The 17,648-nt window shown below is 39.8% G+C and overlaps 1 protein-coding gene across 1 annotated transcript; it reads right to left on the bottom strand.

Moving 5' to 3' along the window:
- Positions 1–35: 35 nt before the first annotated feature.
- LOC136297616 (putative short-chain dehydrogenase/reductase family 42E member 2) lies at positions 36–14,427 on the bottom strand. The gene is made up of 14 exons (XM_066197633.1): positions 14,341–14,427; positions 13,330–13,382; positions 12,009–12,190; positions 9,756–9,991; positions 7,216–7,311; positions 6,381–6,441; positions 4,493–4,611; positions 4,063–4,138; positions 3,576–3,658; positions 2,917–3,054; positions 1,808–1,873; positions 905–968; positions 514–587; positions 36–314 (listed from the first exon to the last, which is right to left on the bottom strand). The coding sequence occupies exons 4-14, from the start codon at positions 9,984–9,986 to the stop codon at positions 111–113; spliced, it is 1,212 nt and encodes a 403-aa protein (XP_066053730.1). The 5' UTR covers positions 9,987–9,991; positions 12,009–12,190; positions 13,330–13,382; positions 14,341–14,427; the 3' UTR covers positions 36–110.
- Between the last annotated feature and the right edge of the window lie 3,221 nt (positions 14,428–17,648).

Genomic DNA, 17,648 nt, shown 5'->3' with positions numbered 1-17,648 from the left:
AGTAATATGAATAACAAAGTCCAGAGTGGCTGAGGAATGTACTATGACCAGATAATTAATACTCAGAAACAAAATGAGGTTTTCTGGATCAGGTTAGTCGTTATTTGATTTTAGAAGAAAGAAAGAATTATCAAACTTAACAAAATGACAAAACCAAACACCATTTTAAGGAATGTGTGATCTTCTTGGCAGGTAGGTCTTGTTTTTAGATAATGATCCACAGAATCAGCAAATGAGAATTTCTTCGGTTTGTAACCAAGTTGATTTCGTGCCTTGTCTATTCGGAAAGTGTGAGTTACAGTGACATTCCACACCTAAAAGCCAAAAGGAGAGGTATGGCAGTGACTTTAATATCCAGTTTTCTAGAACTTGGATGAAAACATACCAAAAATGATACTACAATGGAAACAGAACAGAAAGCGGAGCTGCACTGCAGACAATCCACATGATCAATTCTCTTAATGAGAATTCGAGTCAGAAATATAGAAACATTATCTTTTTTTACATATTTACCTCATTCCTTGTCAAGAAAGGTGTAAAGCTAAAAACTGGCTTTAGTATCAGGTGTAGATATTCCATCACAGTGGCTGTGAAAGAGAAAGAACTTAATGAGACATCTGGATAACAATAAACTGAGACAATGCTGACATTGTACATCCTGTAATTCCTAATGATAGAAGGCACTGTTTAATTTATAAAGTACATGCTGAGTTTATGAATAGCCTTTAAACTTTATCTGGTATAATTAATACCACACAAGTGATTATTCTCAATTAAAATAATGTTAAATTAAATAATTCCTGCAATTTAGGCCCCTGCATTTTATAAAACCACCATGTAGTTTCATTGGAATAAAAAAATCAAGCAACCCACAATAATTAAGAATGTATTTTATTTTTTTTACCTGCTATATGAGCCAGGAGAACAGGAATATGTATCCAAGGTTTCCTGTAGCCTAATTTTTCAAACTAAAAATGGTATAAAAAGAAAGAATAACAGAGAACTTATACCAAATTGAGGGTGTCAATGAGGCGTGAAAATGGAGAAAAAAAATAATTTTGGTAAAACTTGTATATAAACATTTTTTCCAGCTAGTCTTCCTGTCAATACAGGTAGTAAGAAATGCAACTGAAGCCCACTACTCATTTTTGGTGCCCACCTCCCACCCTTCATCTGCAGTTGGACAGTAAAGGGGAATAAAGGCCATTTCCAAGGGGGGAGTGACCCACACTGGAATACTGAACTACAAGTAAATACGGGCCAAATTTTCTGCTGCAGCCATTTTCTGGGATGGCATTGCAGGACCAAAACTTTGGCACGCTCCTAGAGTTCCAGCCTGGTATTTCTGAAAATATAGCGTTGTCTCTTTTTAGCTTCTAAGATAAGATTCTGAATGAGTTTCCCCTCTGTGCTGCAGCTGATGGCAGGACAGAGGGATAAGCAACGGCTGTAAGTGTCCTGCCAGGTGCCAGTGGCAGAGCTTGCCATGCACTCTGGATTTGCTTCATGAAATGCTCTGTCCTGCAGCAGGTTCTCCCTGGGAAGAAGGTTCTCCCAGGTCTCTCTGGGACCTCCCAGCTAAATCCTCTCAAAACAGTAAGGTCAAACTTCGCAGTTACACGTATCCAAAATTTCCCTTAACACCAGCAGAACTTTGGGATATGCAGGGAAAACAGGGCTGAGTTTAATGTTAAGTAATTCAGTAATTTATGTGCACTGAACTTCATTTAGTTGGTCTGGTGTGTCAGTCAGTGACAGGACTTGTGCCCACGTGGTGCTGGGAGCTGCAGGGCTGCGCAGTACCTACCAAAGGCACAATCCACTCAGAGAAGATGACATTTTCACCATCGTGGATGTAATAAGCCTGCCCACTCTGGTAAAAAAGCAGAGAAAACCAGTGACAAAACTGTGCACAGGATGGCATTTTCTGTCTCTCTCCTACCTACCTACCTGTCATGATTTTGTGAGCAACACAGCAGCATGCACAAGGTGAATGTACACAGAGGAAACTGCCTTCACTGTGGTAACCCCACAGTGGTGGTAGAGCTCATGATGATAAACTGTGGTGTAGTGTAGATCAGAGCTCAGTTTCCCCGTGTGGTAGCCCAGCTCTTGGAGCATTATGTTCTTCATGATGTGCTGGGCACAGAATTACCTTTGTGAGTCCAATGGAAGGGGCAGCACTGATGGCATTTAACAAACACAGCTCTGAGGTCGAGTTCCAGCTGTGCTCTGAATGGGGAGTCTGAGTACCAGGAACACCTGAGCACCCAAGCAAACCTGGGACTCTGGACACAACAGCTGTGTGGCTTCCAAGCACTGAACTAATTGAGAACACATGGAGAGCTGTTCACCTGTGTCAGTGCCTGTTGTCTGTATGTTCCTACCAATCTAAATGAATCTGGGACCTTCAGGAACTGTGAATTGTTGTCAGTTCTGTAATGCCTCGCAGTCCTCAGAGCAGTGTTGCAATTATGACCAGTAGAACAAAAAGAAAAACCTTTAAAAATTGTCCATTAATTTTGTAAATCTCTTTTTGGAATTTTCAGCTCTGAAAATTCAACTGGAATGCCTCAGAATGGTTGCTCTAAATTTTATGCATCTTGGGTCAGAACCTATTTTCAAGAGAATAACAGGATAAATAGATTTGTGTAAAGGTGAATATATTATGCTAGTTAAAAATACAGTTTCCTCCAGTAACCCAGGAAATTATGTATTTTCAAACCAAACAAAAACATCATCAAGATATGAGTGAAATGTATTTGCATTTGCACTGTCTGTGTGCTTGTGGAGCTACACACCATTTTAGAGAATTTGCATATGACTTTTTGGACACTCTTTGATCTCAAACATCAAAAATTAAACCTGTTTGAGAACTCAAGCTACTGGGACACAACGATTATACTGTTTACTTACAGCTACATAGCCCTTCTCAGAGGTGAGAGCCTCAGCAGCCAGTAAATGAGCTTGCACTAGATTTCCTATGTGAACCCAGTTCATCTGAACTTTGTGATTCCCAAACTTGAAGTTAAAAAGTCTCCGCTGGATATTTATCTGTAGAAGCAGAAAACATGAGATAACTACATTATTCCTTTATTATGCACTATAATATTGATTTTGTCTCAACCCAAATACTTGGAATTTGCTGTATTTGTGTACAATTACAGCACAAGAAATGTGTCACAAGAAAAAACCCAGGCAGTGGGTGGTTTTGGAAATCTAAGACAGTTGCACTGATAGGCAGTGGCAAAATATAGTGACATTTTATTTTTTGGCAGAAACTAAAGTGCATATTTAAAAGGCAATATTTCCATTTAATGATAGGGATGGAAATCTAGTTCTTTTACCATGGCACTTCAGCCTCCCCCTTTTCCTTTCCACTGAGAAGCCCAGCTTGATCCTGGCCCGCAGTGCTGGTTTCCTGCTATTTATTACCCTGCACCACATCACCTGTCCCCAAGCTTTCACCACATTCCTGCAGGAATGGTTAAGAGCTGCACCCAAGGTACTGCCACTTGTGTAATGCCCTTACAACCACTCGTGGTGTCCTCCAGAGCTGACTACAAAACACATACGGCTACTCGAGGCAGGTGCCGCTGCTCTTCTGGTCCGTAGATGCCCGGCGGGCGGAGCACACACGTGTGGAGCTTGTCCCCTCCTTGGAGAGAGAGCAACAGGTGACTGTCAGACTGTGATGGCAACACGTGGCTAAAACATATTGTCTGAGTTTTACACTGTCAAAATTAAGGCTCATTTTGAGCATTCGGTGTGGTTCGGCTTCCTGGGAATTTGATTTAATTTCTGTGTGAAACTGGATTCAGTAGCACTGACAGAGCTGAGCTTAGCAGCCTGAAAAACCTTCTTGGGATTACAAGAAGAACACAGTGGACAGTGCTTACAAATTGGTGTTATCAGATCAGCTAATTATCCGCTGAAGAAAGGAATAGAAACAAGTAAATCCTTTTTTCAGTTAAAGTATACTACTGATAAATGAGCAACCAGAGAAAGGAATGCCCATCAGCACTCCTAATGATAGAAAAACCCCAAATGCTTTATATGTACCTTTGAGTAAAGTTCCATTAGCAGCAAGAACCATTTGGTCTGCAATTGCCTTGGTCCTGGAATAATGATTAAATTGCTACAAGGAAGCAGAATAAGATAATTATTGAGTCTGTAAAGGCAAACTTACTGATTATGACTGACAAAATTTCAATCTAGCCAGCTCACAGATATCAGCTGAACAAAACAAGACTAGAAATAGTAAGATTAAGTAAATACAGTGTTTGTGTATGACAAAAAGCAGACTTACACTTAAGTGGCGCAAGTTTAGCTTCAGAGTGAATTGAAGTCCATTTATATTTACTTAACTCACTTTTTGTGCTGAATGTACGGAGAACATCTACAGTAAAACAACTTCTGCTCTCAGAACAGCCTTCACACAATGTACCCCTTGGAGCACAGTAAATGCCACACCATCCCATGGACAAAGTACCTTTTCCAGGGGAAAATACGGCACAGTTTCTTCATCTCCTTCTTCAATAGGATTCCCTCCAAACACCACATTCACTGTACTGGTATATATCAGTCTAGGGATATTTCTTTGTTTGCAGACTACAGTAATACACAAAATAAATTATTTTAAAAGAAAAAGAGAAAGAAATAACTGAACTTGTAGATTTTATTTTTGAAAACAAACATTACAATTGTAGACCAAAAGGTAATATTTTAATTTTAACACTACCTTATCATTTAATATAATATTATCTTCCATTCAGCTGGAATTTTGCATCCCAAATTTGTGAATATTAAACATTGTGATCACCAAATGTTTCATGATGAGGTACCTGTAGCTATCATGTCACTGGATTACAGTCATCAACTGGGTAGAGGAGTTATCTTAGTGGAGGAAAAATTCCTCCTTGAGAAACCTTTCTTAAAACACATTCATTTTACAAACTGAATACAAAGGAGATGAGCGAGAACATTTGTGGTGGTACAGCCCTTGGGGCAGTGCCATGGGGAGCAGCCACTCCAAAGTTGCCCTCAGTTCCATGGGCTGCCTCTTGCACCCCACTTTGATGGAAGAGGAAGTCACACAGCAGCACGGGCCAGCTCTGCCCACAAGCCACAAAACTGCCTTTGTCTCAGTTTGTTCAGAAGTGACAAATGATGTGTTAACAGGAAAACACACCCTGCTAGTGTATAATCAGCCGTGCTTTAAATACAAAGGAAATTAATGTTATTTGCAAAACAAAGACCTAATTACCGATTCCAGTCTTGTGTAGCTAAGACATTGTAGCTAAATTATGCTGCATATCTGTCACTGCAAATTTGAATAATGTAAATTTCCTTCTCATTTAACAATATTCCTAAAGTTGAAGTGAATTAAAATGCAAACTTGGGATTTTTTTAGAATCTGCAGAGCAGTCTGTCCTGCTGGTTCATTGGCTCATTTTGAAAATAATAAATGTTAATTATTGCTGTAAATATTTGGGGGAAAAATACAATAATGTGTATTATTAAAATGTAGATGAGCAGGTTCTGCTCCTCCCAGCGTCATGGTTTGCTGGGAGCACATGGAAATTTGACATGACATATTTCTGTGGGTTTGGAGGTTGGGGAAGGAAGAAGGGAATATGTGGCAACTCTTCCTTCTAACTTGCTTAGAGTTTTACTTGCCTACTATTCAATTTCTGCATTTTTTCAGTAATAACACACAGGCAGCATGAAAATTAGTCTAAATAAAAACTGATTCTACCATTTTGCTGCCTTTTTTTTATTCCCCCATTTGGTTTTTGAGGGAAAAACAAAGAGAAGGCAGCTTTGGTATTTACAGTACACTTAGAAAACGTTCTTTCTGGAACTGAATACACTTTTGAAGGAGATCTACTGGCATCTTCCAGAGACTGTAGTTAAAACTCAGTGTATAATAAAAAAGGGATCACAGTAAGCAGAAAGGATGGAAGGTTTTCTGTATTAATGTGGTAATAGCTAAATATCCTTACACATCTATGGTGTCTGTTCCCTAATGTTTATGACACAACAAACAGTACAACAGCTCTCATGTTATTTCTATGAGGAAAGAGGACAATACTTCTCTATGACATAGAGTAAAGGGAAAAAATAACCAGTACATGGAGGAGAGCTTTAGTTGGACCGCCAAGGAATGAAGTCCAGGTTGAAAATCTATCCCCAGTTCAAACCAGTGGCAAACCCACCAGCTTTAATGGGACCTGCACACTCAGGTTTACATCATACCCTGACAGGAGGGAGAGAAGAGCCTCATTTTACTGCCTGATCTCCATAGGAAACATCCAGCCAGAAAGTTTTTTAATTCATGATTTTGATCAGATGCAGAGAAAGAAAATCTAGGTACCTACCATCAATTATTATTTTTGTGCCACCAACATTTATGGATTCAATGTGATCTTTCTTTTGGAGCTAGAAATAGAGTTTGCACAAGATTTAATTAATCAAACAAGTCACATTTACAATATGATGGTTACAGTTGCCAGATCTAGAATAGCTGAGGTCTTTTTGTGATATATGTTACAGTTCTGTCTGTCTGACATACAGTGATTTCTGGCAGTTCTCATTTTTATTCTCTTGTTCAGTGTACGAGCAAAGAAAGTTGAAAAATGAAAGATAAAATGCATCTAAAAGGAAATAATAATACTTCAATATTTTGTCACACACCAGATAATCCATGCTATAGAAACAAGAATTACTGGCAGGGGTTATGCTCCCTGAAAGCTTTCACAAGTTCTTGTTCCAGTGGCAATCTGTCCTGTTCTTAGGAATAAATTAGTAGGTTCATGACTTTTTTGATAACACCTTCTGTGACTGTCACTGTTATTCAGTGTAACTTATTGATTGTGCTCAGTTTTCTCAGTTTTCACAAGAAGAAAATGCATCACTATGAGTTTTAGAGCAGTGCTGTCACTCTTCTTCAGACCAGAGAAAAAGGCTATGCCTTCTTATCCAAGATCTTAAAAGTATGGTCTCATTTTTCTAGAATATTTTGTAGTACATTACTTTTACACTTTGATTTTATTATTTAAAGAATACCTACCTTATTTCCTGTATGGGTGATTTGGCCCTTATATCAACTTCTGTCTGACATAAATATTGTGAAATTACATTCTTTGTTATGTGCAGACAATTCTTTTCTTTCTCAAAAATAACCGAAGAAAACTTAAGGAAAATGGTACTTGCTTGTTCCAATCCCGACATTCCACATGCAGCTACATGGAAAACACAGTCAACCCCTTCACATGCTTCAAACACTGCTTCATAATCCCTCACATCACCCTGTAAAATTAGCAAAGAATGGATTTTTGACAGGTTGAGCTCCTTACATTCTCTATAGAACTGTATTAACTATGGCTAGTAAGGAAAATCTAAAGGTGTTCTGGTCTGGTTTTCACAGTACTTAACAACAATTAAATAAAATATTATGAACAGGCAGAAAAAGCAATGACTAAGAGTTTTGTCAGTATTTTGTTGCAAAACACAGATGACTCTTGTTGGCTTCAATTATAATGCATATTTTCACACTTAGTCCTGCAGCCTTCAGGCTGGCAAAACTTGTTTGACTGGAATGGGAGCAGCCAGTGCTCGAGGGCTGCAGAATCCAGCCCCAGGGACAATAAATCACAGCAGGAAGGGTTCAGCTGTTTGCCTTGGAATCACCAAATAAGAAAACCCTGTTTCTGTTGGTACCTTGATCTGTGCTGCCTTCACAAATGTCTTTCTATACTTCTAAGGCTTGTTTGGTGCACTGTAACTTTAACTACAGTTTTGTACAAGAGCGAGAAATCCAGTACAATCTATATGTATTTAATACTATATTTAGTGTACATTAGTGTACTATAATCACATTTATGAAATGCCATAGTTCACTGAGCACATCTGTATCTAGTATTAAATCCTATGAAGGGTTAGAATATTATATTGCATTTTTGTATACCAGGCGATACTACATTAACAGCGCTCCCCATACATACAGATAAAAATATAGTACCTTTGGTTTTAGAATTTAGATTATTCAAAATATTAAATATTCTATTATTTCCCATAATGAAATTGATAGAATGACCCCAAAAGAAACAACTGAAGGTAATATTAAGCGCTGAGCTAATCTAATCTGTCTTTGACTCTCAACTTTTTTCTCCCGAGGTTGCCAAAATATTTCATAAATACAGCTGACTTACACTTCCCTCTCTCAATGCAATAATACAGGACCTAACCAGTATAAACAATATTAGCCATCTCCAAATCACTGCTCAAGGCTCAAACCTCTGAAGTCACTTATTGATTCATTTACTAGGACTCTATAGTTCAATTTTCCAGGTAACTCTCCTGCACTTTGTAATATTTATTCTTTTTCAAATGATTTATAAAAAAACGCTGTTCTAGAAGATCTTTTGTGAGATCTTGAGTCCCTTTAGAAGATGTAAATTGCCATCAGTCCACAAACTTAAATCAAATTGTGTGGACTTATAGCATTAACAGATCAAGCTTATAGTGTTTGAATGGTTCCTCAATAATAATTTATCCCTCTTCCATATTCTGTAAAAGTTGCTTATGAAATCGAACTTAAAAACATCCTGGGTCAGACAAGATCTGCTTAGCCTGGTATTCTGCTCCCCGCAGAATCATCCATCCCCTCTGCCTCCCTTCCACCTGCCCCAGAGGGTGATGTAGCCCAAAGGAGAACACCCGGCATCACAGTGACAGCCGGCAGGACCAAGGTCCTGTGATCCCTTGCAGCTTTGCCATCAACTTCCCAGTGCTAACGGGACTGGCGAATGCTCTTACAGCAAATGCTCAGAAAAGATCATCTGAGCAACGCCCTGGGTTTAGCCAGAACTTGTGTGACATGACAGGACACTCAGAAAGTGCCCCCAGAGCCAAACCTGAGCACCTGGAGCAGCTGTCAGAGGTACTGGGGAATGTGTACTCCACACATGGCAGTGAGCCGTCAAATACTGGAGACCTCTTGCGTTCCCCCTTTTTTCAGACACAGTAATTCCTTGAATTGTTCAAAAGCAAAAAGAATCAGTGCTCATAAATGGGTGCTGCAGGAAGAGTGTGAACAGGGCAAGCAAATGTGACACTTTCCCCCAGAATGCTCTTCTAGTCTTGAAGCATTTTCATTCAGAAGATTTCTTGAGCCTCGTTTGATTTATCTATTCAGCAGTTTCCAATGGAAGTAGATTTTTACTGAGGCTTTGTACATGCCTTTTACCCACTGCACGAAAAGCCACATCATTTTGTTTGTACTGAACTGACTCCTCATTCCCGATGGCCCTTCTTGCACTGGAAGGACAGTGAACAATGCCACTCTCAGCCTGTAGAGCTCTCCCGCTCCTGAGTCACCTCTTTCCCAGCCTGGAAATCCGTTTCCTCAATCATTCTCTGCCTGGCAGTCGTTCTGCATTTGTGATCCCATTTATTGCCCTGTCTTGGCTCTCACCTTTTTCCTTGAAACAATTCCCCTGAGCAGGAACCTTTGTCCCTTCACTGTTCACTGTTTCCCTGGGGCGCTGAATGGCACCTCCCAACAGAGCATCACTGGTGACACCGGGACACTGGGACCCTGTTTGCCATCCCTTAATCAGGTACTTATGCATGCAAGGACCTTTTACCACGGCTGCTTCTTGTCCTGAAAGGCTTTTCCATAAATGTTTTAATCAAAAAATCCTGAAGGGGAAGCCTCGACAACGAGCATTATACGAGCAGCTCCGACATACCCTGAAAAAATCCGCTCCGCTTGGAATTTCCCATTTAGGCTTCCGAACATCAAACAGCACCACAGCGATTCCCGAGCTAACCAGGGCACATCCCAGATTGTACCCCAGGTAGCCTCCACCTCCTGTCACCATTGTCCTGCTGCTCCTGGGAGCCAGCAGCCCAGCGGGCTCGGTCACTCGCCTCTCACAGGGTTGGCTGCTGGGGAGCTCTTCCGTGGATCCCTCTGGCATCACGACTGCAATAGAGAAGAGCTCTTGAAAATTCCTGCATAATGCTTTGAGGTCTGGGTAATTGCAATTGCTTTCACATCACAACGCTCACATACTAGTTTTATTATCTTAATGTGCTTAAAATGTACAAATTCATAATTTTGGTCATGGGCTTTCTGTGTATTATGTTTAATGAGTCTGAATGCTTTTATATTCTAAGATTTAGTCTTTTCTTCATATCCCTAAATTTCATATTATATAGAAATGAAGAGAAATTACAGGATTTTAGGGCCATTATAATTACCTAACCTTAACAGCTATGAGGACGTTTTTAAATGCTTGGTTTAATCAAACATTCTATCCTTGAAAACTCATTACCTTCTGATATATTAATGCCAAATTGATGTTATCCTACTAGTCAGGAAAATAAACCAAGGCATTAGATAAGGAATATAAGAAAGGATCCATTCTACTTTTAAAATCAACTTTATTTCACATTTGGGTCTTCAGCAATGATAAAAGTTTGTTACCATTTTAAGCTTTTCTGGTTACACATTAAATATATTCCATTTTCTGTCCAGTTCTCACTAACTTTTGACCATTTTATTCTCAGTAGGACATTCAGAGACAGCTAAACCAACAAGGGGCAGAAGAGATAAGCCATCTGCCCTGTGGGTTCATCTAGTTGGGAAAACTGAATAGAATATCATTCTAGGATAACAACTGGATGGGAGTTATCCATCTGTACACCTTGTTCTGTATTGCAAATTAGGTTATTCTTCATTAATCACTTGTCCAAGAAATTCAATTTTCCCACCCAGAGAGCCCCTGTTGTCCTGATTCCATGCTTGGCCTTTGCACATTTGGATCTAGGTTCTTGTACCCCCAGAGAAAAATCCAGAAGAAATCTGCAATCAGTCATGTCACCATAAAATCGGAGCCCAACTGGGTGCCGGCAGTCTAGTACAGGAATATGGACACAGTATCTGCAGATTATTTTGGTTTTCTTATCGTTGGAGAGCTCCTCATCTGAGAGGAGCCTCCCAGTTTAGTACAGTTTGCTCTCAGGCATTTACAACAGGCTTCAGCAGAAACAGGGCACGAGTGGTAGCTGGCAGCGCTGTCAATTCCAGGGTGACAAATTCTAGAAGAGTAACACAAAATGCAGCCACAGCACACAAAATTATGGACTACTTCAGCCATTGATTACTTAGGGTTTTATAGTTTTGTTTGTAATATTTTTATTTTATATGTTGGGTTTTAGATTTCAGACACAGGAAAGGACCATATTCTCCAAGCTGTTACGTGGTTTTAACACCAATGTCAGTTCACTCAATTCAGTAAACTGAGTGGCGTAACAGTGTAAAACACAAGCTCCTTACATTGGAAAACATCCTGACATTTCAAAAATGAAAAATAATCCATGTATCCAAGCAAAATTTAAATTACAACTAATGTAATACAACTAAAACAAGTATGCCTGTCATGTTCAAGCGAGGAAACATAAATTTGTATCTCTAGAATACGCTACGCAGGAGTCTTAAGCCGTATAAATCTCTTTTGCCTTGTCTTCTGAGAAAAAGCATCTTTCTATACACTTTAAGGAGAAGTAAAGTCAAGCTTATCACATATATTACAAAGACATTTGAGAAATCGCATATATTTGAATACTGGTCATTAATATCTCCTTAAGGTTTAAGTAAGCTAGAGGTTTCATAAAAAAGTTTAAAGTTTTCTAGAAATCTCTTACTTAAAAAGCACTAATAGCATTAGTATATTAATCTGCTTCATGGATTTAGAAAATTGTTTTCAAATTTTGAACATAATCAATTTTCTTTTTGAAAACGCATCTTTTCAGAATCAGCAACTTCCTTTTTTTCTCTGAATTTGTAGGAGCTATTCTGATTTATTAATGTATTCTGCATGATGAGCATAGTCTCATCTCATGCAGCACAAATATCAGAAACGTTCTAATTACTTCCCATAAAAAGTTAAAGTCAAACATATCAGGTTTTTAAAAACAGCTAAAGAAGTAGTAAGTACCCTTGGTAGGATCCTGCTGTCAGCGCTCTCCCAGGCCTTCCTGTGCAGGTAAGAGGGCGAGATGTCTCTGTGCTGGACAATTCGTGACTCAAGGGCATCAGGTGCTCTCAGGCAGACACAGAAGTTCAAGTGTGCTCAGGCCTTTGCTGAGCTGTTCCTGCTCCTCTGCAGCTGGTGGTTGGCTGGGAGCCAAAAAAGGGCAGGGCTTAATTTGTACATAATTTACGTTCCTTTTCAGGAAAAAAAATAAAAAAATTCTCCACATCAGACCATCCTTAGCAGGATGGTACCTCGCACTTTCCTGGTAAAAGACACTACACAACACGATGGTACACGTTGGTACCATCATTCTGTAGATAAACTACTGGAGAAGAAACAAAAATCCTGTTTGGCAGTGCTACTCAACACTTTCATCCTGACTTTTCTATCTCCATCCCCAACCCAATTTTGTATTTGCAGAGAGGCTTGACTATAGGCACAAGGGTTGTTCTCTGGCTTCCAAGATGAATGAAGGTAATAAACTACCTTGTACACAACAGAACAGGAAAAGGTGATGTACTGTTAAGTAATGCATTTGAAATGAATGATAAATTAATGAAATGATTAATAATAATAAATGTGCTCTTTCCTAAGATTTTAAAGCACTTTTAAAACACATATGCTTTTGCAAATTAAACAATGAGAACTCAAGGCCAACATTTTTAAATGGGTGTGTCTAAAATTAAGTCTCAAAACAGTAGTTAAGATGCTAAAGAAACACTCCCACATCTAAATATAAATTACTACAATTTTCAATGTTTGCATGTTAGAAATACCTCAAGTTCATAGGTAACCAGTTGCAATTTAAATGTAATTTAATGTTCATGTGCTGACAAGAACTCAAATGGACACTTAGGCAAATACATTCTCACATAACACGTATGTTCTAAAGTCCCTATCGTTGGCATTAGAACCAGAATATTGAACCTGTCAAATTAACCTGCTCCTCTTGGACTGCTGAGTGAGTGACAAGCTCAGCTCACAGTAAAATCCCCAAGAACACCAAACTGTCTGGTTTGAGCTGTCCACAGCACCGACAGTTTTTTACCATTTAATGCAAGAAATAAAGTGCCCGTTCTATCCCTGAACTATTCCAGAACTCCTTCATAAGTCAAAGCAGCTTGTCAGCTTACTCAAAGGGCACCAATCCCTCACTCTTCAGTGACATTTAACACAGAGCATTTTAACTTGGCTTTGGTTTCCACCTTGGCAAGAAGGGGACGCCTCAGAAGAGTTCCCAGACTGGTATTTTGTACTTCCCCTGTTATGCCTGTTCCCTTACCTTTAGTAAAGAGGGATGGTCATATTTTATTCAATGCATCCTGCTAAGTATTTCTGAAAGAAACAGAAGCTAAAGTTACAAGGAGGAAAGATTTAAAAGCTGCATTAAGATTGGAGCTTGCGTTTGGTCTTGAATCTCAACTCTATACTGCCTTTTTCTACTTTTTCTCCTATGCCCATTCATAGTCCATGTAGGCACATAGAAATAAACAAAACATCCACAACTTGTAGGAGATGACTATAAAATACAGCAGGAAGGTGTCAGGGAGTTTGTCCATTTATTTACATGGAGGAGGTCCACACTTCTGGAATGCTGTGTTGGCTTATCAAAATGTTACTCACATCCAGACTGTAAAGCAATGTTGAAATGTAATTGCACTGTTTCACAGAGGAACCCAGTACCCTTGCACAAGTTCATTTCAAATCACATGCTGCTAGAGCCAAGACTGAATTGAGTAAGGAGGATTTGGCATAAGACAGACAAGACAAGGTCTGTCCCCAGCATCCAAAGCCTGGTCTCTGTGCTGGTTCTGAACACTGCTGGGTACTGGACCCCAGAGGGGTTTCAAACCATGGCCCAGAAGGCAGATGTGTGAGATCAGGTCTGTGTCCTGGTCACTCTGCAGGTCCTGAGAACTTCCCAGGTCCGCACTCCCAGCCACAGAACAGGAGCTGTGCTCCAGCTCTGGGGTCACCTGAAGAACAGTTTTCAGGTGTGTAAGCTCCCATGCAGAAAGCCTTTAACAGAGTAACCAGAGCATGAAGAGCTTGACAGAGGCATGAGTTAAGATGACAGCCAGATATTTGGTGTGAGTCACAGGATGAGATGTTCTGGAGTGCCCAAGGGCAGAGGAATAGCAGAAAATCAGGAGACTAAGCTTTCTCTTAAACCTACTCAAGGACAGAGTTTTGCTGAGATACCTGCCATACAAAAAAAACACCCTCTTTTCATTTGACTTATTGAAAAATTTCTTTATCTAAGCCCTGAATTAGTAGAGTTGTCCAAGCTCACCTTCTGTTTGAGCACCTGCCCCTGCACTTGTTCACATGCAGATGCCCCACCAGAGGTACTGACACAGTCGGTGAACTCAGAGTGGTGAGACTCGTTTGGACAGGGTACAGAGCACGGATCCCCTCTGCAGCCCCAGGGAAGCCTGGGCAGAGCTCTTGTAGGGTGTAAGTACTTTTGACTAAGGGAACTTATCTCTGTGACTACAAAAACAATCACCCTCATAACAAGGACATCTAAAACAACAGAGAGCTGAGAGAAGGGAAGTGACAACAGTAAGATTTTCACCCTTTATGGAGAGAAAACAGAAAATGTTAAAAGCATTTAAATCAGGTCTTGCAATGTTAATGGAAGAGAAAAAGAACAGAGCTCTCCTCTTAATTATGTCTAGCTGGGCTTAGAATTTTAAGTCAAAAAAGATAGATCATGGGATCTGAATTTGGGAAAGGAAACGTCAGAATATTTTTCATATAACCAAATGCTGAACATTGGTACATATCAAACATCTCTAAGGCATGAAGTCATCGTTAAAAAGTTTACCAACACAATATTGATACAACAACAAATGCAATTTAAGACCCAAACAGTTGTGGTAACACAACATTCTTCACATTCCTTGCTAAGTTAAGAGGAGTAAGACACACAGGCAAAGCAACTTACCCATGACATGCTCTAAGTCCAGGCCAGAAGGGAAAAGGAAAATGCAGATCCTTATTCCTTGCTGCAAAGCTAAGAGATCAGGTTCTTCTTAAATCCCTCCATTCTTCATTAACATACATAAATATTCTCACTCTATCCTTCCTTTTTCCTGTTTCTTTGTGTATTTGTGTTACAGTTCTGCATATTTCACTGTTTCCTCATGGAAGGAATAAAACACACATAAATGCAGCCTTGGAATGTGCTCCATGAAATGCTTTTCAAATGACTTTGTTCTCATTTCCTTTGCATTCGTGGTTACTTTGCATGTTACACAGATTGATTTACAGGTCAAATGAAATGATAACTCTGAGCCTGCATTGCCAAGTCAGGATGGAATTACAGGAAGAAACAAAGCAACTTCTCACAGCAGCAACAAACATCCCTGTATCAGCCCTTGGGTCTTGTTAAAGAAGAGGACAGTTTATGCAATATTTGAAGGGAAGGAATACAAATGCATCATAAATAAAAATACTGTGTTACATTGTACTGAAGAAAGGCAAGTTTCTATACAATGAGCAGGGATCACAGCTTGGCTTGCCATACATGGGAATCCCAGAGACAACAAAAGTGTCCAACAAACTATACAGATGCATGTTTGGAAGAAATTATAACACCAGTTTCAACAGGTGTGTTATTTGCTCATTTTTACTCTATTTAGAAAAGCCTTGGTACCACATTAGGAGTGGCCATGGTGAGAGAGACAGCCCATGTCACTGAAAGGATATAAACTTGTGGCTTACAAGGTCTGCCTAAGCTACTTATCAAAGTCTGGGTAGAATTTAAGATTCTAACTGATGAAGTCTCACATGATATGAGTGAGACATTATCAGACTCCTTATCAATTACTTCTGCCAGTGCATTCACTACCTCAAACCTAAATTATCATGATTGTAACAGAGATAGGGAAGGAAAAGGGCATTTTCTGACTCTGGCAATTTTCTGGAATTGCATTTTCCCCTTCTTCCTCTCTCTTCCTATTACTTATTTATTTAAACTAATCAGCAAGCAAACATCTCATAAGCATCTGTTTGGGATGGTTTCACAAAGGACCAAAGTTCAATGCAATGAAATATACATCTGATATACATCTGATTTAGATGCATTAAAGTGATTCCATGAAAATTCCAGTGACTGAGTTGTATTAACATGTTTGGGTGCCTAAAGTCTTGGAAATTTGTAGTTACAAATCTAGATACATGCTAACAGTAGCAACATGCTCATAAGGCACAGAGAAATTCTTACTGAACAGAATTCTAAAGGACACAACACACACTGCCATTGCCTTCCTTCGAAGCAGCATGAACTGCTGGGGGTGACTCCAATTCAGGCATATTTGGATGGAGGAATTTGTTACTATGCCAAGCTGTCCCACCCTTCTCCTGGAAGCTGTCCCCTGGAGCAGCTGTGGCTGAACCATGCACGAAGGAATTCCTGAGCTGCCAGTCCTTGCTAAGGGTTATGAACATCTGGACCAGTTAAACCTGGCTCAGCAGCTGGGAACTGGAAATTATGGCAGCACATGAGCTGCTCCACACGGAAGTTCCCAATTCCTGCTGAGAAAGCAGCACTCTCCTGAAGGGGGCTGGACACACACGTGGAGGTAGGGACTGGTTCAGCCATTTGTCTTGAATTCATTGCACACAAATCAGCATATTCAGTGAGTCACAGCAATGACATGACATACAAACAAGCTGGCAGAAAACTATGCCTTTGGTCAGTTATAAAACTCCTCTTTTATTACGTCTTGCACACAGTGGGTTGCATTCCAGCAAGCACAAACCAGGAAAGCAAATGACACAGAGCTGACAGATCCACACTGAAGTCACTAATCCAGTATTACTGAGGTCATCCCCACTGAGGCATCTCCTGACAACATCTTCCTGGCTGACTGTAATAGCTGACTATTTTACAGCTTCAGTGCTTACACAGATTCTAACATCACCATTTGCTCCTGGCTTTCCATTGCGTTTTCTTGAACAGGAGCCTTAGAAGCCCTTAGCTCACACCACCAGCAAAGAGAAGGCTCCTGAGTTCCCAACACCTACTTGGAGTGTGAGATCATGCTCAGGAGAACCAGACAAACGTGCTGTGCTCTGCCCACAGAAACAAACGCACAGTCCAAGCCAAAACAAACAGCTCAGTGATGAGTATTAATGTAGGCTGCCCCAAATTTTGGGTTATAGATCCACTGACAATCAGCCAATGGAGACACTGTGTAAATGCAATTGTTTTGATAGAGTAAAACCTCTGAACATCAAATACTGTATGCGGGGGGGGGGGGGGGGAAGGCTCTAAATGAGAGCTTTGACAATTGCAATCTAACACAACAGACTCAAATATGCTTATCCACATTTGCAAAATCCAACATGTTCATTATGATCTTACTTTGCAACGAGACTCTGATACCATTTAACACACCTGCATAAGTCTGTTTCCTTTTAAGTTTTTTTAAAGTACTTTTATAGGAATGTAAGAATCTATGCTACAGTACTGTGACAATTCTTAAATCCTCCAAGGAACCCTTTTTTGCAATACAGAAAGCTCATCCCTTCTACCTGTATTTACTGTTTTAACATTTCTGTTAGAATAAATCCTCATTTTATCGGTGATCA

Source organism: Chamaea fasciata, unplaced genomic scaffold, assembly GCF_029207755.1.
Source record: "Chamaea fasciata isolate MVZ Bird 193981 ecotype frontalis unplaced genomic scaffold, bChaFas1.0.hap1 SCAF_16, whole genome shotgun sequence".
Lineage (NCBI taxonomy): Eukaryota > Metazoa > Chordata > Aves > Passeriformes > Sylviidae > Chamaea > Chamaea fasciata.
Note: the sequence above shows the minus strand (reverse complement) of the source record. Positions and strands in the feature narration are given on the sequence as shown.